Source organism: Helicoverpa zea, chromosome 2 (assembly GCF_022581195.2).
Source record: "Helicoverpa zea isolate HzStark_Cry1AcR chromosome 2, ilHelZeax1.1, whole genome shotgun sequence".
Classification (NCBI taxonomy): domain Eukaryota; kingdom Metazoa; phylum Arthropoda; class Insecta; order Lepidoptera; family Noctuidae; genus Helicoverpa; species Helicoverpa zea.
This window is the reverse complement of record NC_061453.1, coordinates 173,435-196,300: the sequence shown is the minus strand read 5'-3', so window position 1 is coordinate 196,300 and position 22,866 is coordinate 173,435. Positions and strand designations below refer to the sequence as shown.

General features: G+C 43.4%; 1 protein-coding gene across 4 annotated transcripts in view; it reads right to left on the bottom strand.

Moving 5' to 3' along the window:
- The window catches only part of LOC124637867 (formin-like protein 5), a 50,437-nt gene that overhangs the window by 16,945 nt on the left and 10,626 nt on the right, over window positions 1–22,866 (bottom strand). For all 4 annotated transcript variants that reach the window (XM_047174591.1, XM_047174608.1, XM_047174619.1 and 1 more), the window contains one exon: window positions 21,180–22,732. In XM_047174591.1, coding sequence (XP_047030547.1) covers window positions 21,180–22,732 — 1,553 coding nt within the window. The remainder of the gene's footprint in view (window positions 1–21,179; window positions 22,733–22,866) is intronic.

Sequence of the window (22,866 nt, the reverse complement as noted above, 5' to 3'; positions counted from 1 at the left end):
GCACTAAAGTATATAATATTATGATCCAAAAAAAATAAAATAACATCAGAAAAATCGCAAATCTCGCACAAATATTATTTTTGGTTCCCAAAATGGATTAATGGTCACCAAATTCTATCCAACTAAAAGATTAATATTACTACCAAAATCAAAGTTAGTGACGAAAACGAATCGCTGCAAAACCGACACCACGTAGTCTTGTCTGCCCTACCCCTAGAGTGCAATTCAAATCCGCGTAGGCGCAGAGGGGCGAGGCGGCCTGCGAGCTGAGGCGCAGGTAGTTTTTAAGGCTCGCCGCCGCGGCTGAGGCTGGCCGGCAGAGCCGGCCAGCAAGCCGAAGCTGCGGTGGTGAGCGTGAAAACCATCTGCGACGATAAGCTCGCATGGGACCGCCGGAGCCCCGCAGTGCCGGAGCCGTGACAGAAGCCATGCTTGCTGCATGTTGCGTGTAGGGCATGCAATACCGGTTAACCGGTTTCGTTTTTACCGGTAAATCGCCCATTTTTGCGAGTTTTAAATTACCGGTAAAAATAATATGAAACCGGTAATTTACCGGTTTTTACGTTTTTCTGATAAAATATAGCAATTGTTCATTTAACGTCAAATCTTTGTTATGTAGCCTGAATATAATGTAATGTTGCATACATTACGTATTGTAAGAGTGTTAAAGTTGCTGTTTTTTAGAAAAGTAAACTTGTGCGTCCTTAACTATCTATAAGTTAGATACAAATCTTCTTTCTCATCTTAATTTATAAAATCTAAACAAATTGTATTCATTCGGTTATTCTGTTTTTCCTCATAGCTGCTCATACTAGGTACAAATGTAGCTAATGCTTATTTTACCTACTCTATGACCTTACTGAGCAAGGGCTTTTACTTCACCACCATGCGGACAGCTCTGAGGACACGGTGGAGCACACAGTCCAGGTGTGCACTGCCTGGGAAATGTACCGCCTTGTTGTCGTCGAGGCTATAGGCAGCGGCGACCTTTCGCGTCCTTCCCTGGTTCAAGCCATGGTCCGGAGCTAGAGGGAATGGGAAGCCGTCGCCCCTTCTGCGAAGCAGTCATGCTCGAGAAGGAGACGGCAGAGCGACTGCGAGTAGCACCTCTCATCCCAGCCGCTGTAGTGGACCAGGAAGACACCACGGGCGCCAAGGGTCGAGAGACGACTCCCGGCCACCGTAGGCGTCGGTCTGTGGGCGGTGAGTTCGGTTGGCTCATCGTTCCACCGTCTGCATAGACAACAGACCCGTGTTAGCAGTGCGCGTTGTTCCACGGGTTCCTCAGGGAGATGTCACCAAACCCAGTGGGGCCCAGCAGGGCCAAGGCCTGCCGGGGCCGCGGGATTGTTCTAAAGAGTTACCGCTACCCTGGTCCATAAAACGCCTACTAAAAAACATGGGTTTTAGACAGAAAGAGTCTGTCATTTGATGATTTACCATAAAAAAGGGCTTTCCCTTCAATGAAAAATATATTTTTTACGGTAATTCTTAGCGTTCATCCCGTCTTGTGATGGGGTCAGCTTTCCGTATCTTCCTTCTTCCACTTGGCTCTATCCTCCTGAATAGACATCTTCCTCTTCGAGTTCGCAGATTTTCATGTCATTCATTACGACACTCAACCACCACGGTTTCGGCCTGCCTTTGCGCCTTTGACCGGGTATATTGAGATTGAGTATCACATTCACACTGCCGATGTCCTCAGGTGTCACTCCTTTTTACATGTCCGTACCATCGCAGCCGTTTCTCTTGCATTTTGTCGGCGACATCGCGTACGGGTGGTACTGACATGTTTTTTGTTACGGCCCACGACACAAAAAACGTTTACCACCTTATACTTTTTTTGACGACCTCGATGGCGCAATGGTCACCATGCCGGACTGCCGAACCTGAGGTCCCGGGTTCGATTCTCGGTTCGGTCGACATTTGTGTGATGAGCATGCTTGTTGGCCGTGGTCTGGGTGTTATAATATGTATTTATAAATATGTATATATGTAGCTATATGTAGTTTATCAGTTGTGTTAGCACCCATAACACAAGTTAATTAATAACTTACCGTGGGGCTAACCGACCGTGTGTGAAAAATGTCCCGGCATTATTTATTTATATACCTTGCATATTTATTTAGTTTTTGCTTTAAGACTACCCAATCTTATTGTTACAATATCACATTTTTAAAAAATTACAAAAATTACCGTTTTACCGGTAAAAATATTTTTATTACCGAATTTTTACCGGTAATTTTTGTTTTACCGAAATTGCATGCCCTAGTTGCGTGCTTACATTTTACTACTGAGTTACACACAAATTCATATAACAATAAATAAGCGACGTACGTTTGGGAACCCCAGTATATTAATTGGTATTTGGGAAATATTCTAGCGATCGTTAGCTTTTTTAGTCTAACAAAAATGACCAAATTAGGAGTCATGGTATTACATAATTGGTAACATCTAAGTAGTGACAATATATAATATTTGGTCTAAAGTGTATTTTAAAGGCGTCCATATATTTTTTTAGTAGTCAATAATACGAAAAAATGGTTTTACCTAACAATATTTTTGGAAACGTTATTTGGTGACCATTTATCCATTTTGGTAACCGTTTAGAATTTTTTTGGTAGTAAAATAGGTACTTTTTTGGGTGGTGTTTAAACACAAGCCATTGTATTTATGAAAATCATTAGCAGTAACCACATGTCCTTGTTCTGATTTCGAGTAGTTTCAGTTGTATTAGGAATAGCGACATACATGTTTTAAGATCACTTCTGTAAGGGACATGGCACATTATAGCAGCACCGCAACTGCACGGCTGCAGCACGGCGTCGCCTCGAATTTAGACTACGGCTAGCTACGCTAGGCCAGCGCGCTAACTACGCGTTGTCCGCAAGGTGCAAGCTCGCCGTCCGCGAGGTGTAAGCTTGCTGTCACCGCAAACTCAATATTATTTTAAGACAGTTATGATTGAACACGACGCAATGACGTTGTTTCGCTGCCGGCTCGTAGTCGGCGCGTAATTAGCACGCCGTCGGCGCGCTGTACGCATGAGGTCCGCTCGCTTGCAGCACGCGGGCGGCGAGTCGAGTTGTGTGGTAGCGGCAAGCGCGCTGACTGCTCGCCGTTGGCTTTTTCATATTGACATTACGAAATATATTATACACGATTTAATGCTCTAAATTGAATAACAACTTTTTGACCAACTCGCGTGGGTATAAAATGTAGTGACTGGACGTTGGTACCTATGCTGGTGTGGAGCCGTGCTGTTGCGGTGCCGCTATACTGTGCCATAACCTTAAGATTCATTATATTGACTCGTATCCTTTCCAGAGTCATAAGTGTAGAACAGGAGTATTTTATCTAACTTCTTACTAATATTAGATAGAGGTGAAGTGATTTTGACTATTGTAATTGTGTTTTTAGGGTTCCGTACCCAAAGGCATAATGCAGCTCCTGCCAGCCGTCTTGCGCAAGTCATCACTCCACCGTGCCTGAGGACGTCCTACACTACGTTTGCCGAGGCGTGGTCTCCACTCTAGAACTCGTTTACCCCAACGGTTGTCGAACCCTCTGTGCGCGATTCCGACTCGCACTTTAGTATTTTTTTTAGTGGTAAAACCACTAAAAAGCAAAAAAAAGAAACAAATTTTGGATGCATAGGCCTAAAAGCCGGTGTCTAATGGATGTTACTAAGTTAATTTTGCCACCGACTTCTAGGCGATGCATCTAAAATTTGTTTTTGGAAGTCGGTTTAATTTTTTTGAAAAAAGTTTTTTATTTATAGCTTTTCAGTGATACGAATAGTTGTCACTATCTATATAAGTGGAAAGTTCTCATCAATACAAAGAATATAATCCCTCGCCCTTCTCTGATCTCCATCATCAGGTCAGCTCCAAACCTTCACTGTTGAATAGTGCTTTCTTTGATACACCTGAGTGTCAAGTTTTTACCCTATGTATGCCTACAACTTTCGAAGGTTGCCCTCCATTTCTCAGGGTTTCCATCATCAGATCCTGACCTGATGACTATGGGACCAACTGGCAGTTATTCCGCGTCGAACAAAAAACGAATCACGTAAATCGGTCTATAAACCTCGGAGTAATCTTCGAGGTCGCTCGCAGTCGGTTCGCTCTGACGAGGGTTCCTCTGAGGGGTGTGATCTTGCTGCGGGTGTTCCTCAGGGCGGCGTTCTCTCTCCTCTACTTTTCTCCGTTTTTATTAACGCCATCACAAAGTCACTTACTTCACATTACCATCTCTATGCAGACGATTTGCAGCTTTATCAACATTGTAACCTTGAGGAGCTTCCTAGGACAATTGATGCCATCAATAATGATCTTGACAACATAAGTCAGTGGGCTAAGAGCTTTGGACTTTTAGTCAACCCCTCTAAATCTCAAGCTATCATTGTTGGTGGCAGATATTTTCTAAATAGGTTGCAATCTCCTCCGCCACTCTTGTATGATAATGTCATTATAAATTACTCTTCGCACGTCAAAAACCTGGGTGTGCTAATGGATTGCCACTTGTCTTGGGGTAAACACATTGCGGAAGTAAGCAGGAGAGTATTTTGCACGTTTCAGTCTCTTAAACGGCTCCAAAAGTTCCTGCCTTTTTCAACCAAAATTACTCTCGCTCAGTCGCTTCTTCTCCCACTACTAGATTACGCTGATGTCTGTTTCCTTGATGCGACTGAGGAACTTCTAGACAAGCTCGAACGTCTGCAGAATCTGTGCATCCGCTTCATTTTTGGACTCAGGAAGTACGACCACGTGTCGGAATTTCGAAGTCAGTTGAAGTGGTTGCCTATTCGGCGGCGTCGAGATGCTCACATTCTTTCTTTTCTCTTCTCTGTTCTCTATAATCCCCTCTCACCAAGATATCTTCGGGAACGTTTTGAGTTTCTTGTTCCCAGAGGCAAACCTTGTCGCACTTCGTCATCTCTCCTTCTTCGTGTCCCTTCCCACACTACGAGCCGCTATGATGGATCGTTCACTGTTCGTGCTGTGAGACTGTGGAATTCTCTTCCACACTCAATACGCGAAAGCCCATCGTTGGGTGCATTCAAGAGACGAGTAAAGGATTACTATTCATCATCATGAATGACATTTATATTTGTATGTATATATATATATTTTTTATGTGTATTATGTTTATGTATTGTGTAGTTTTACTACATATATATGTTTAGTATATTGTTATTTTATATATGTATATATATATATATTTCTTTAGTTATTAATGTTTGTTGTGCACTTTTTTGAATCTACCGTACCACTATCGAATCTCTCTATAGCTTTAAGGTTGGCTGTAAGAGAACCCAATTCTGGGTTAAGCTCGCCATTGTACATAAACTGTCTGTATTATTTTTATATATTTGTTGTTAAGTGTGCAATAAAGAATAAATAAATAAAATAAATAAATAATCGATGTATGTATGTACATACGTATAAAAAAAAAACATACCGGTCGTATTGAGAACCTCCTCCTTTTTATGAAGTCGGTTAAAAAACCACAAAGTAATAGCACTGTTATTATTGCACAGAACAATATGAGGAATAATTATTATTATTATATTAAATGCTAACGAGGTCCAGCTATAAGGATATTTGTTACATTTATTGTACATGACGCGGTGTTTGTGAGCGCAGTTAACCTATATTATATTTATAAAATACTCGATATCAGCTAACAAAGCCTGAGAACCATACGCAGCTTGAACAATTATATTGTTGACTAGTATTAACATTTAGCTATTTACAAGTACGTATGTACAGCTCTCCATCTCGATTCGGTATTGTTTTATGCCTACGAAACGGTTCGTAGACTACTACTCTGTTCATTTCTTGGATATGAGAGCTGAAAAGTAACTACCTACTTACGTTAAGCGACCAATAAAAACGCTAGTTAAAGCAAACAATTATGTCGGTCCTCAAGACCTACAAGTTGTTATCAACGTCAAACAATATTGATATCTGGTAGCCAATCACAGGCCGGTGGCACATCCACCTCCCTCAAGCACACAGCACATTCACACGCACCAAAATAATCATTTATACTGAGATCTGTCGTGGTACGCCTGGGGCAAATATTTCGCTTATGATCCTGGTGAGAGGGTCCCGCTGCTAGTCTGTCCTTGTTTGACAGACTGCAGCGTCCCTCACGTCTTGCCGTCTCAACCTAACCATTAAGTTTGGTAAAAATGGTAGATTATTATATAGTTCTCTTATCATGTTTTATCCAATTTAATGATTCGTAAACCTTGAAATGTATTTAAATATTCCTATAACCGTTTCTGCAATTAATAAGAAATAAAGTAATACCCGCAGCCCGCAGGACAGCTGAGGCGAATCTTGACATGTCTATTGAGTTATTTAGACTCTACTTGGTTACTGAATCAACGAGTAAAGCATGCTCGGATGTGGGTAGGTGAATGAAAATAATATATTGTAGGAATTAGCCACTGCCACCACCAGCGGCAAGCCAGAAGGCGGCTCGGCATGCCGCGTCCGTATCTTAATCGCGGATAATGCGCAAGATATCACTACCGGACCAGAGGTGTTACTATTATCGCAGTCTTAAGCACATACTAATCTTTATTGAGTACATAAATAATTTGAATGATATGATACATAATTTTGAACAGCTTTTCCCTATAGATAACAAAAAATATACCAGAAAATAACGAAAAAAAAGTTTTGAAATGTATATCCGAGGGAAACGCGGCTCGTGCTTGAGCCCAAGATCATATAATGCACGAATTACTTTATTTGAGGTTTAAATGACAGGAACACTTACAACTAGATAATGAAGCTGTACCACAAGAGCTCTGGTTCCAAGATACGGTTTGGATCCCAAAACATAGAATCGTATGACGTGGGCGAGACTTTCGCTTCACATCAGTGGTTCTTAACCTTTTTGACATGAGGGACCACTTTGACTAAAGTTTGTCTTGCCGGGGACCACCTCATCGGTTTACCTAAATTAGTACTCATTTCTTTATTATTTATGCAAAAAAAAACTGAATTTTTGGGTCAGGTCTAGTCAAAGCTAAACGCATATCGGCAGATGTGTAGGTAAGCAAATGCAAATAAAGAAAAACATGCCTATGTAGTTTCCAAATGCGCGAGCGAAGCGAGCGCGAAATTTTTATCGGACTTAAACCAAATATTACGTAAAATGTAGCCCAAACGTACTTAACTTTTCGTTTGTTGACAAATGCAAAAATAAGGAGAAATAGTTTCTGAATACGCGAGCGAAGCGAGCGCGAAATTTTTATCGGACTTCAACCAAATATTACGTAAAATTTAGCCCAAACGTACTTAACTTTTTGTTTGTTGACAAATGCAAAAATAAAGGCATACAGTTTTTGAATACGCGAGCGAAGCGAGCGAGAAATTTTAATTATTTTTTAAGACTCAAAACCAAAATTACAAATTACTAGGTACGATACACCCGATATACGTCCATGCGAAAACCCCCGCTCGCAGTTATGTCGATAAAAATTAAGTTAGATAACGTATAGCAACGTCGCGAAGCTAAGCTTCGCGGACCACTTGGAATGCCTCCAGGGACCACCAGTGGTCCGCGGACCACCGGTTAAGAACCACTGCTTCACATGCACGAAACCGATACACGACACGTGTTGCGTATTTTTATAGAACCCGATTTGACATTGGCATTTCATTAATCCTTGCAATGCTTAATATTTAATGATTCCTTTTAAATACATTTGAAATTGAGATCAGCGTATGACATTTGCAACATGAGCATGTTAATATTAAAGTGAATGCGAGTCCTCGCTTGTAATGGATGATAGGTAAGTAAGACGATTGCTCCAGAGGACTATTACTAGAGTTTATTTTATTAATTTAGAGGAGCCGTGTCGCGACGAGGTTGGCGACGCGGCCTGCAGCAGTCACGTGTCACCGCGCACCATAGACATAATATAGTAAACAGGACTGCGCACTTTTAACCAAAAAACGAGCCGAGTGAAACAGTTAGTACGGAGGCCATCTGTCCCTTTCTAATATGGTGACTATGAGATTATAGTTCGGCCATTCAGAGAATGCGTTCCTGACACGTCGCGATTGAACTGACGACGTAACTTTGCAATGGCGTTGCAGTTACGATAAAAATATTTTTGCTGGTTGTTTACCGTTTTAACAATTGAGGAGCATTAAAACAACATTATTATATCAATAATCAATGAATGTTATAATTTTGTGCCAAACTGAGTGTCAAATAACTTGGTAAACAATATTTTTCTAAATCTATACTGCGCTATTACAAGGTTATGTCAGCGGTTTATATTTTGTAGTGCTGTGCTAAAAATAACAGGCAAGTATCGTAATCTGTTCTTATACAGTTATAATATAAAATAATACGTTTTGATTTTCTTTTTAAGAATTGGAAAATAATGGACTATAAGACTTAATTATAACGTTTATGAAATATAAAAATAAAACTATGACCAAACCGCATTTTTATACTTAGATTAAAAATGGTAACCCCAAATGGCGTTATGGGCCGCCATTTTGTGACGCTAAAACAGTCGTCCGTTGTCGTTTCGTGCGCATAGACCACGTTTTTCAAGTGTTTTCGATCTGTTTTTATTTGATTGAGATATCAGGATTGATTCTGTTATTGATAATAATATAATTATACATGTAGGCGAAGATGATGATGAAGACACCACCTCCTCAAGCAAATCGGAGTCTGATTAATATTCTGTTCGCACATTCAATTCAATGTACTTGTAACAAAGAATAAATAAAACAATTTTATTATATGAATATTACCTTTTTTTGGTTTCCACTTAAATAACTAAAATATAAAACAAATGATTCCGCCAATTTAAAACGAAAATAATCTTAAAATAATGCGGCGGTTCATTTTGAAGGAACGGTAACGAACTCAGTGTTATGTTGTGCCCATCACTAGTCGTGACTAACTGATAGGTGTCAGGAACGCATTCTCTGAACGGCCGAAGTATAAGCTATGTGAGACCAGAGTTTACTAAGATTATTAAACACAGATTGGTATTGAAGTTTTAACTTACGCAGTTTGTGACCTTAAAATACTAATATAGGCTTTTAATAATTAGCGGGAATTAGCAGTAATAAAAACAGGAAGATTCGAAGTGCAGACTGATTTTTTTTGTATTTTTGCTTCACATATAGACTGCTGAGTCATTTATATCGCCTTTCTACATTTTTTTGAGAAGCTATAACAATAGTAGAACAGTTTTAAAATCCATCACCCATATTTGACTCATTACAAGAATTCATGGGCACCCTAGTTGTTTGATTTACGAAAATATTATTAGCTTACCTGTGGAACAATATATTGCAACCACCGTAGGATTCACTTTCACAAGTATAAAAGCAACACTTTTTTACCATTTTAATAGTTTAAATTGATTTAATACAAAAAAATATAAACAAAATTTTAAATGCTGATTACGCGCCAAGAATGTTCAGGGTTACCGCTAGAAAATAAAAAAAAGCAAAATAAAAATTTATGATGTTTATGTTTTAAGAATAAATACGAATAAATTAATACGATTGTTATTAATTTGTTGACTTACAATTGTAAAGGTCTCTGCACAAAGCGGGCGCGGCGCGGCGGGACGGGACGGGACGCGACACTAAGCAGTTGTAATGTACTAGATATTACGGACGACGTCACACAGAGCCGTCCCGCTCGACGCGACGCGACGCGTAATATTTATAGGCCTCCTCTCACACGAAGAAGGATTGAGCATTTATCACCACGCTTGCTCAATGCGGGTTGGTGATTTCAGACTTTATAGTCTAGGTTTCCTTAAGATATTTTCCTTCACCTTTATTTATCAGCCATTGGTGTCCAAGTTATACTTAGAAAGTACATACAAACTTAGAAAAGTTGCATTGGTACTTGCCTGAACTGGAATCGAACCCACATCCTCATACTCGAGAGGTTGGTTCTTTACCCACTAGGCCACCACGACTGTTCAGTTCTTTAATTAGTCGTTATTATGTGTCTCAGACTTAAGTTACACCTCGCTGTTTAACTTGTACAGATTTGTAACTTGATGGTGATTTGATCCTAAAATATTTACAAGCATCAACATTTACTTATTTATTGGATACTGGGTACCATATGAGTAGCTAAATAACATGTACTAAAGATTTTTTCCCATGTTTGAGACTTTGTACTAAAAAGAAAATCTAAGTAAGTGCTTGTTATTTTTGAGTGCAAGGTAGGTGGAATGGGAGCCCTATTGTTTGCGCGCGTACGAGCTGTGCTGAACGGTAATAAAATGACGTGACCGCTTCGCCACGTCCTGTCACTACTGACCATTGTTGACTTATCAGCGAGACATACCTAGATAAAGCCATTTTATTGGATCCCACTCAGTGGTCGGCCAGCCGGCCGCTTATACTTCTCTCTACTGTAAGCGCGATGTTTCTGCACAACGCCAAACAATACAAGGGCAGTCGAGCTTCATCAATTTACACGCGCCGAGCAGCGCTCGCGTCAGTAAACCGGTTTCGCGTTGCCGCCGCTGTGCCTACTATGACGACTGTGACGGTACAATCCGTTACAAAATAAACATCTTTCGTTATCAATAACTTCTCTTATCTTTTTTGTACTAAAACACAACAAAATAAAAATATACGTATCTATAAAACTTATTCAACTATAAGTTGACAAAGTTCGCGCACTGAATAAAATTAATTCCTGTATTAGTGTAGATATTATGTATATTGAGTAGGATGAGTCACCGTGCCCGCGCCAGCCGATCGATGCGAGCCTGTCTGGAGGGCACGCCGCTACCGGCCCTACTTTGAGATTGCTTAGAACTTGTCGCGTTCAATAATGCACTTCAATATTGTACTATACTAATAAATCGTCACTGATGGAATTCCGATGGGCGTCACGAAATTAGCGCGATAACGAGTAATAACCTGACGCAGAGCCAGCTGCTGAATAATAACAATGTTATCTTCTTTTCCTACAGGCTAACAAAACGCATCCCTAAATACACCAATCCCGGAGGCCTCTTATGTCCTATCCCTGATAAATGAATAGGCATGATGGCAGCGAAAAAATGTGATTCTAATTAGACCATATTATTGGTCACGTATTTTTTATTTTAACAAGAGATAAAAAAAAATACAAACATAATAAGGGCGCTTTCAACTTATGTGTTTCTTGACGGCCGGCTAGGGTGCCGAAGCGGAAGGCATTAAACGTTCGGAGTAGGGGTTTGTAAGTGACGTAACACATTCATTATCTGTGAGAGAAAGGGAAAAATACTTGTCCATAATTATAGGGTTATCTAAAAGACGGATCTATTTACCCGACTGCCAAAGAAGGAGGGTAATGTTTTTACCCGACTGCCAAAGAAGGAGGGTAATGTTTTTCGAGTGTATGTAAGTATGTATGTATGTCTGTTCCTTTGTGACCTCCTGTAGCCTAAACGGCTTGATGGATTTTGATGTATGAGGTATCGTTAGATTTGTCTTGATTACGGGAGTGTCATAGGATACATTTTATCCTAAAAGTCCCACGAGATATTTTTTCTAAATTTCCCTTTAAAAAAATATGTATGCGGTATCATTAGATTCATTTCAATCACGGGAGTAATAATTAATATAGGATACGTTTTTTCTCAAAATTCCCACGGGAACATGTTAATTCTGCGTCAACGCAAAGCAACTCATGCGTTAGCAAGCAAAAAGATAGGGCGTGGCCTGGCATGCGGCGCGCGGCGCGGTGCGGAGGGGGATATGCTCGAGTATACAGCCCGAATGCGGGCACACGCATAAGGGCACACGTCGTTGACGGTCTTCAGCAGTAATGACTCACCTAATTCTTTTTCTTCTTCACTACCAACAGTCCAGATTGGCGGTAAATTTATGTTGCGGAGTAACATCACTCGTAATCTAAAGCCAAATGTCGTCGAAATAATTTAAAATGGTACTTACATATACATAGTCTTCTACATCTACAACATTTTCGTTAAATAAAAACAGCTAAAAAGTTATAAATAAAAGAATTATTATTAAAAAAACAAAATACCCGACTGCACACTAAAAAAAGAGTAAAACAAGCCCCACAATAATATTTAATTTATAAATATTGATGGAAAGCATCGCAGGCGGGGACCACCTTGACCGCCACCAACGAAAATTCTGCTAAATGGTGCACAACCGAAATGACTATAAATAAGCCTCTGTTGGTCCCCGCCTGCGATGCTTTCCATCAATATTTATAAATTAAATATTATTGTGGGGCTTGTTTTACTCTTTTTTTAGTGTGCAGTCGGGTATTTTGTTTTTTTAATAATAATTTACTTTTTTGTACTTATAGTTTATTTTTGCGGTCGCTTTGCCTATTGTAATCAGTTTTTCAGAGATTCACTTTGAAATGTTGCAGGATTAGCGCAGGGCCGAGCGCACTGCACTGAGCCTGGCGAGGCCGACACACTAACCGCTGACATTCAATAGCATCGCTTATGTAACTGCGCGTACGCACGGCACAGGCACTCCGCCCATGCTTTAGGTTAGTCTTGCATGCGAACTACCTGCGCAGCTGGACACATCCCTACTCATTGCTCTCACATCAATGTCTGATCATATTTAAGATTGAGAGTCCGTTTTTCTTAAAACAACTGTTTTAAATACTGTGTGAAATCACGGTGAACGGGTGTTCTAAGAAAACAGTTGTGGCCTTACTACAAAAACTTTAACCCCTGTTTTCCACTTGTCTAAAAAAATTTTGGCTGCAAAATGAACCGTATGTCAACGTCATAATTTGACATTTTTTTAGACAAGTCTTAAACTGACGTTTAAAAGTTTTTGTGGTAAGACGGTAAAAGTTTAAGTTGACGGTGAACTCGCGCCTAAATAACGTGTTAAGTAACTTTAACGAAGCACTACACTCGTTATTGCAATGCTTTTCATTTGGAAAATGGAAAGATACACTACATAACGTTACGAAATGTCCGGTTGCTGATTGATCTCACAGTAAAGTGCTGTAATTACATAAAAAAACCTATAGAAGACAGTAAGTATGTATGTTTTGGTAAGCAGACAACAAGGACACAGGAGTCCCATGTGTTCACGATGACAGGGCAAAGGAGTCCCATGTGTTCACGACGACGATTCGAAATATTGCGGTCCATGGCGACGTCTCATGGCGCCGCCAAATACGTCGCCGCGAGAGAAAGTAAACGCCTGCTGGCGCTACCAGCTACCAATGCCATTAGTGCCGACCTCTGCTCTAAAATCAATTACAAATGTGTCATTGAATAACTACTGTATAGTAGTAACTGTTGGTCGGCTGGCCGGCCACCAATCTAAACTAGTTCTCGCTGTACTGATAACAGTTACTGGCACTGACACTAATTGCGACGCTTGTTAATTTCCGTGTTGGCCACAAATTAAAGCTATATTTATATAGTTATATATATACATATATATTATTATTAACTTATTTGTGTATTTTAATATATGTAGGTTTATGTCTCATACTAGTTTTTCGGTTTTGTTTGCACCTACCAACACTTTCTCTCCGCCACCCAAAGGTAGACTGGTAGAGAACGCCTTAGGCGTTATGTCCGCCGTTGTACTATATGTGCAAGAAGTATTAAATAAATAAATAAATATTATAAACATTGTGATTTGATTAATATGCGAGATGTCAAGTAGTGGCCGACAATGTTTACTAAACTAAGTTAGTTTAAGTTTATCTATCCGAATAGAACCGATTTTTAAGAATCGCTATCGATAAGCTCGTTTAAGTTTAGCTTTATCGTAATGCATAGTAATGAGTAGATCTCAGTGTTGTAGTCGGCACAGAGGTCTGTGTGCATGCAAACAAAACTGTTTTTGCGTGTAAACAAACAAAAACCGGAGTGCCCCCCTGATGCAACTCCAGGGGAGGGAACTGCAACTCTTGTGAGTTCGGGTGGCTCATCGCTCATTTCTATTTTTAGACAACAGACCCGTGTCGGCGACGTGCGTTGTTCCGCGCGCTCCTCAAGAAGATATCAGCAAACACAGCAGGGCCCAGCAGGGCCAAGACCTGCCGGGGCTGCGGGATTGTTCGAAAGAGTTACGGCGACCCCGGTCAATAAAATGCCTACGATTTACCATGAAAAGGCCTTTCACTTCACGGCAATTCTTAGCGTTTATCCCGTCTTGTGACGGGGTCCGCTTTCTGTATCTTCTTCTTCCACTTAACTCTATCCACGACATCTTCCTCTTCGAGTTCGTAGATTTTCATGTCATTCATTACGACACTCAACCACCACACTTTCGGCCTGTCTCTACGCCTTTAGCCGGGTATATCGTGGGTACATTGGCGATGTATTCGGGTGGTCTCCTTTTTATCGGAGCCGTTTCTCTTGCATTTTGTCGGCGACATCGCGTACGGATGGTACTGACATATTTTTTTCAAATCTCTTTATTTTCAGGCTGCTTAGGCCCATAGATATATACCTTAAAGACTAACATACATATTATATTACATATTTACCACATTTTTTTTTGTTACGGACCACGTCACAAAAGCTATTTGCACCTTGTATTTTTATTTATTCTTTGCGTTTAGATTACCCAATCTTATTGTTATAATATCACATTTTTTAAAAATTCAAAAATTACCGTCTTACCGGTAAAAATAAAATTATTACCGAATTTTTAATTTACTGAAATTGCATGCCCTAGTGCGGTGTTCCGCAGGGATCGGTTCTGGGGCCGTTCTTGTGGAACATCGGCTATGACTAGGTGCTGCGCGCCGACTTCCCTAGCGGCGTCAGCGTGGTGTGCTACGCTACGCCATTTTGCCGCGGTAAGTTGTCGCGCAGCGGGCGAAGCTCTGGCGCGATCTCATGGTGGTCTGGAGGGAGCGACTGTCACAACCCAGTGCAGGGCACGCCACCATAGTGGCGGTAACAACATTTACGGGAGTGCATATTTCTAATTGTACTTGGTGTTCTGTATAATATAAACTTTATAACAAATATTTGCATACCGTATGTAATGGTAGAATGTAAATGGGTCACTTTAGATTTAAGAACATACTCTGTACTATGTATTCTGGCAAATAAAAGACTTTGACTTTGACTTTAAGTCTCTCTCACGTACCGCATGACGCAGGTCCTCACCGGACACGGCTGTTTCGGGAGGTACCTGCATCGAATCGGTCGTGAGGAGGCGCCCGGGTGTCACCACTGTTCGGACAGCCCCGAGGACATAGTGGACCACACAGTCCAGGAGTGCCCTGCACTTGTGTGTTCCTGTGGGAAGGGCACCGCCGGGTCCTCGTTTGAGCTCTAGGCGGCGGCGACCTCTCGCGTCCGGCCCTGGTTCAGGCCATGATCCGGGGCGAGAAGGAATGGGATGCCGTCGCATCCTTCTGCGAAGCAGTCATGCTCGAGAAGGAGGCGGCGGAACGTCAGAGAGTTCGCACCTCTTATCCCGGCCGCCGCGCTGGATCAGGTAGACACCACGGGCGCCAGGTGTCGCGAGACGACTTCCGGCCACCGTAGGCGTGGATCTGTGGGCGGTGAGTTCGGGTGGCTGTCTAGTCAATAGACAACAGACCCGTGTCGGCGGCGCGCGTTGTTTCATGCGCTCCTCAAAGAGATGTCAGCAACCCCAGCGGGGCCCGGTAGGGCCAAGCCTGCTGGGGCTACGGGATTGTTCGAAAGAGTTACCGCGGCCCTGGTACATAAAAAGCCTACGACGGGACACGACGGTTTTTAGTCAGTAAGAGTCTGACACTACCTCACCGCTGCTAACCCACAGCGCGACGGGTCATTTCATGATTTTTGACGTCGTTAAAAAAAGGGCCTTTGTCCAGCAGTGGACGGACGTGTTTCAGCTGACACGACGACGGCTACATGCAGTAGAGGAATCAAGTTTTTTTTATAAATTGTGTAGTCTCTGAATGTTTGCGAACAATGAGTAATGAATATAGAAAAGGAACTGCAGAGATACAGTTAGAGTAGGAGGGGTGCGGGGGAGACGCGGCGCATCATACATCACGTAGAGAGCAGCGCGCGCGGCGCTGACACGCCAACCAGAGCGGAACGTTGATAACCGCACCAGTGTTTTTGTGCCATTATACCATTTCCGACGGCGCGCCGCCGGGCTTCACGTGCTGCTGCCGAAGCAACCTGTGTCAACGTTTCATACGTGCCTAACATGGATCAACAATTAGGGACATTTATTAGACCTAGGAACTCTTACGAAATGAAAAATCAACGTGCTCCAGGTCGAAATGGCATAATAATATTTAATATACCATTGTCTTCTATTTGAGCATAATAAAGATAAAACTTCGATACTAATTCTAATCTATCGTAATATAATAAAGAGAATCAATTTTCGTTTGTTTTTACCCAAAAGGCTCCGAACCCGAACCGACGCTGTCCTCCGCACACCGGGTAAACCATGGGAGTGTCTTTAACGAAAATGCCAGGCTGTAGTTCAGTTGTGGGTCCTATTTGAATCGCGTAGATACCTAGACTTCTTTGTAGACACACGAATCTATTCAATATTGTGGAGAAACTAAATATGAAATCGAAACCATATACCAAGCGTTTGAAAGTGTGAAATTGGGACAGTTCCCCAAAGTACCTACAGTAGTGACATCGAGAACACTTCGCATTCGCAATGAGCGCGACAGTCTGCGAGCGCCCGCGCGCCGCTGGCCCGTCCAGCGCGGGGCACGGCCGCAGGCCTCGCCGTGCGCGCCGGTGCCCCGCTCGACCGCTTATCACCGATAACGCCCTATCAGATACAGGTTTATCACTTAATGTACTGCTGACTAAGCCCATAGCTCTCACAAGGACATCATTGATTTTCAATAACTACCTTCTTCTCTAAGCAATTACACCCAATATTACTTATGCCAGTTAGGCCAACGGTGTCAGCATGTCGTTACTTCAGCACTCATTGTTAATTAACGTACCAGGCTACCGTATTGGTTTCATCAGCGATTACCATAGATATGCTTTTTAGAGTCCTGTACGTAGAGAGTAAAACGGGATCCTACTTCTAAGACTTCGCTGTTCGTTCGTCCACAACAAATACCTATTCAAAACTAATGATGACAAAATAATAATTTTAGGGGGCTCCATAGAACAAACTTGATTTTTGTAGAGGACCATTCGTGCGCGAGTCCGACTCGGACTTGGCCGTTTTAAGATGTCAATAGCGATTACCAATAAAATTAAAGATCACAATAAATCATGTCCAGTCGTAGGTATTACCATAACAGAGTGATTTGCGTAGCGTAACTTTTGGATTACGTCTTTGATCACTGTCTTGTCTATTATGTATTATGTTTAACGTCTTTGCCGATTACCGACTCTTACCTGAACTTGACCATTTGACAATATTGAATCTTATCTGTATATTTACCTGTAATCGAGCCTTATTTCATAACGATGTAATGAGAGCTAAGTGTTCACGCGGCACACAGGTATGCGAGGATTTATAGACAAATTAGTCGGAGCTCGTCCGCAAGCGCTACTGACATTGCTTTTTATTTAAAGGTGACTAGGTGTTTTGATATTTGATGATGCAGGTTATACTTGTTTTTCTTAATTCGTGTATAAAATTATTCATTTGTCGAGGTCATATCGATTAGTTACCATTTCAAATATCATAAGGATATACCTACTTATGTTATATGTGACATTGCACTGTGCTAAAATCGCTAATGGAAAGCGTTCCATATTTATAAATACGTAGTCGCGGCACATGTTTGGGTTAGCTGCAGCCTACAGTGTCAACACTGGGACGGCGATGGCGCCACGGGCTCGCGCCCCGCTGCCACAACTGATACAGTGCTTGTGACAACAGAAAACACATTTCTATGATAATATTATTATGTTCGTTGACGAGGCTGTTGTGAAATAGTCGACATGTAAATGTGCAACTCGAGCCGAGCTCGACAGTTCGATGACGAGCTACAATGATTGAGTAACATCGATTAGGTTCACAAGATGTCCAAAACGATTGACTGCTTACAAAAATAAACTAAATGTTTGGATTTGAATAAACGCACAAATCACATTCTAGGCTAAGCCTCCTGGCATTTTTTAATAAGTCCGGGTTCTATAAACAAAGTGTTAACTACGAAATATATCCAAAACAGTCTCTCTGGGGTCTCCAACAACACGCTCATTTTCATCATTTTGTTCATTTTTGGAAAGTCATCAGTTGACTAGTTTGATTGTACCCCTGATTTCAAGCAACACCCACTTTGCTTTGCCGCATGAACATGATGTTTATCAGTGGTTTCACAGGTTTCGAAGAAGTTAGAATCTATGTACATGGTTGACTTGTTCGGATTTTACTAAGTAGTAGAACATCCCCGGGAGCAGGCCTGGTGCTGCGCTCGTGGAGGCGTGCTGCGCTCGTGGAGGCGCGCCGCGCTCTCACCGCGCTCTGAGAACGCACTTTTTTGGCAATACACGTCTATTGTGTGTGGGAGCATTCGGAGCGTTCCACGGACGAGTTTTTGTCGGAGTTAGAAAGCTATCATTTAAGAATTATTAACAACGTTTCCTTGTACGCCACACAATACGTCGTGTAGCGATAACCGAACAGTCGTTTATTAATACAATGCTCTGCAAGTTCTTGCAGATGAACTACTAGCATTAAGAATACCTTCCATATTCCACAAGGAAAACAATGGAAAAAAGGTGCAATGAATAAAAAGTAGGAAGTTCGCACTATCATAAACTAAATTTCATTTAAAAACAAAAAAATGCTGGCCTGGAGCAGGTACAGAGCTCATCTGTAGATAGGATTAAGCCAAATTCGAGATTATTAGAAACATTTGTATCAAATGCTATGCGACAGAGACTAACAAATGGAGTACCTGTTTTAATTAACCGCATATCACCATTTATGCTTTGAGTTCACTAAAATGAGGTGTATGTATTGGCTGCAGTGCTCATTCACTGCGGAACCGGTCTGGAAATACAACGGCATGTTAAAAAGAGCAAGTCGCCCCGAGCGGAGCTCAACGAGGGCAAAATGAGCGAGAGGAGTGCGCGCCTCACCACCTGTCGCATGTACACTGGACGCGTCCCTACTCGACTGGAGCTAGCACTCAAACTGACGTCTGCGAACATTTCTATCCTCACATAATCACATTGGATAACTTATTTGTTATCATTGTTATATTGCGGCAGTATACACATTACACATGAAGGTATATTTCAGTGGTTGTGCGATCCTACACAATTTAGACATGAGCTCGACCCAAACGTGTTATCGTGAGCAGCGTTGCAGGTGCGATTAGAGCATTGGAAAGCAATAAAGTTACGAGCGGTTACGACGTTCGACCAATCGCTCATCCATAGTAACGAGATTCGAGCGCATGGGCACGCAGTGAAAGCAATGTCGCCGCGGGTCAGCGCGCGCGCCGCTTGCCGACGCTAGCCAGGCCTGCGCGGGGAAGCCTCGCCGGCCGAGGCGTTCACATTCCGAGGTGATGAAGCGCTACACGACCGCAGGACACTTTCGAGCGGATGCGATCTTGACGAAATCGAGAGTGCCATTCGATTGGGGCATCGATCGGGCGCGCGCACGTTGCCCGCCGGTTTCACCTGACGAACCGCGGCCGCGTGCGCTTCCACATCACACCCATCTCATGCTATCACTTTCACCTTTTCAAGAAAACTATTTTATATTTGCATATCGAATGTTACGTGATCGCCGAGTGTTCTATGGCAACGGTCGTAAAACGGAGCGAGCCGTGTAACAGCTCGACCGAGCCACTTGTTCCCAAACCTGCTTGACGTTGTCATTGACGACGGCTTGAGTTCAGTCGCATGCGTTTCTATTCTTACAAAATTGCAGTAATAAGTACCGGCCGCAGCGCACGCAGCACAGTGCACGCATACAGCCCGACACTGGAGCACGACCTCCTACGTACATGTGTTAGTCATCTTATCGAGCACTCGTATCCGTGCGACAAATCTAAATCGATAACCGACGCTGAAGTTTCGTCAATGCATAAATAATACAGGGAATAACACAGCTCATATATGTTTTATCGGCGATAACGGCAGTTTCTCACTTGGGCTGATTATGACAACTTAATCACTTGTACGAGTTCTGATAAGAGATCAGTGCCAACATTTAACATTTTTATAATTCGAGAAGGCGATGCATTCAGTATGTTGCATGAATATTACGATGTCAGAGTTAAATGATCAATAAACCCTTAAACATTATAATTGTTGATCAACTACATTTATGTGTGTAACTATCACTAACATAACGTAAAGTCTCAAAACTAGTGTACATACTTTACGGATACAGTACATCGGCATTTTGAACTTCGAGATTCCGTAGTGCAGTCGGCGCAACTTTTTGAGTGTACAAATATTTGTGCGATAAACAAATTTTGGAAAAATCTTCTAATTGCGAAGTTTGTGTATGCTTTCTTGCAAAAAAGAGACGATTCCGAGGAGTATCAGTACTATAGACTGTGTCAAAACAAGGTGGTGATGCCGATCATTACTCGTCCCATATCATAATTTGACATTTAAAAGTACGGCAGAATGCAAAATACAGAAAATATTACATACTGTGTGCACGAGACCTCTAGGTGTTAAAGCTTATTTAAAGTAATTGGTTGAAAACAGTTTAAATTCTCAAAATGTGTGTATGGTCTGCAAATATCTGGCTGGGCATCCATGCATTTTGAAAAAAATCCTTTAGGGTCCGATCACACAGACCGGCTTGGAGAGCATCGGCGCATATTTTTCTTTTCACACAGACCGGAATCGGCTCCTCTTATTATTTGACACCAAGCGCCTTCTAGCATTCTTAATGACAAAAGCGGTGCACATGCAAAAATAAACCTTACTACAATTACTAAGGTACTCGATTTTCAACGTGTTAAGAATTTGGTCTCCACTCCGAGCCAGTCTGTCTGAAAAGATCCTTAGAATATCGTATAACGCACGCTTTATAATTATAACGTATTCCACTCATCAAAACTTTTTGAAACATACATAAAGCCCTTAAAAACAGGTTTGTCATAGGTACAATTGAAACTCCCACAATTCCAACTGGTATCTATAAATCCCGACCAACACTGACAAATTTCCTGGGCAAAAGCAAGTTTGCTATATTATTTGCGGAGTGTAGACTCACCTTGATCCTGTTTCTCCTGGAGGCGCGCAGGATGATGCCGTCGTTCTCGATGTAGTCGGGCACCTCCTTGCGGTTGGAGAAGTTGAACACGACCGAGGTGCAGGCGGGCGCGGGCCCGCGCGCGCGCCGCGCCGCGCCGCCGCCGCGCGCCCACGCCGCGCCGCCGCCCGCGCTCTCCGGCTTCTTGTCCGCCGAGCCGCTCCACGCGCGCTCAATGCCCGCCGCGCCGATACGTGACACACCTGGTTTGGAGTCTACTGAACGCTCAGAGATCCCGTGGCCGTTCACAAGCGGCGAGACGACCGACTCCGACACATCTCTAGGCTTTGGCTCCGGGCTGGGGCTGCGCTCCACCGAGAGCGGTGCGGCCGGGGTCGGCGAGCGGACTGCCTCGACCGGCGACCGCGGGATCGGTTCTACCAGAGCTGCGGGTGGAGGTTCTCTTCTTTCAGATCGACCGGGCGAATTTATTTCGCACTCAGCCGCCGGCGTCGGGGAGGGAGACGCAAGTCTTGTGGCCTGCTCGGAATTCTTTTCATCTGCCTCTTCGACAGGTTCATCGGCGGTGGAGTCGGTGGCACGTGCCGGCATGGGGCGGATTACACCGACTCGTCGCGCTCGCCCCACTAGAACTTGATTGGTGGCCGCTAGTGGGGGCAAGTGTGAGGCCGCACGAGGAGCTTCGAATGCGTAGCGCACAGTGGAGCCGGCGCGAGCTATGCCATCCAGCGCAGCCCTGGACACTTGCCGCGAGCTGACGGCTTCTGGAGAACTCTCCGTCTCTTCATTAGTGATAGCTACCGGCACGGGAGACAAGGGTTCGGCCGGCGGCAATGGACTAGGTGTTCGGGGGCTTAGCGGTGGAGCGTCTGATGATTCGCGAGGTTCTGGTGTGGAAGTTCGTGGCCCTTCAAAACCTCGAAGAACTGCAGACACGCGAGCGGCAGGGGCAGCGCGGCGCGTCGGTGCACTTTCGAACTTTCGTAATGTCGAACGTACTACGTCTGGGGGAGGACGTTCAGTTTCGCGCAACAGAGGGGTGGGTCGTCGAGGGGGACGCGCCGAACGAGGTTGCGGTGGCGGGCGTGGCGCCAATGGCGGCGGTGGCGATGGCGACGGTGCCCGGGGCTCTTCCCGTGTGTCGAGGCGGCTCAGCGCGTCTACGGAGCGCGCACGCTTTACAGAGTCCCTACGGGCATTGGTAGGTAGAATAGCTGGCGGCACGGCTACGGAGGCAGGGCGCGGTGGGCGCAGGTTCGTGCGAGGCGCGGGGGCGGGCGGAGGCCGCTCATCCAGCAGGTGTTCGAGGGAGGCGGCGCGCCGCAGCACTGAGGGGCGCCGGCGCGGCGCATCGCGCAGTGCTAAGCTGAGATAGCGCGACTTGAGCCGCTTGACAATGCCGGGCCCGTAGCGCAGCTCCTCGTCGTCTTCATCGTGCGGCGGCGGTGGTGGCGGCGGCGGCGGCTGCGCTGGCGCCTGCGCCGGCCTACTGCGCGCGGCGCGCCGCTGTAGCAGTTCGCGCTTCCACTGCGGCAGCGCTCCGTTAGACATACCTGTGCAAAAATGATAAAAGTGTAAAGTAGAACTATCGTATAAGTTTGGTCACTGTACCGATTTGCCATCCATAAAAAACGTGTTCAAAATATTTTATTTTGCATAGTTCCGATTCGTCATCAATAGGTACTGT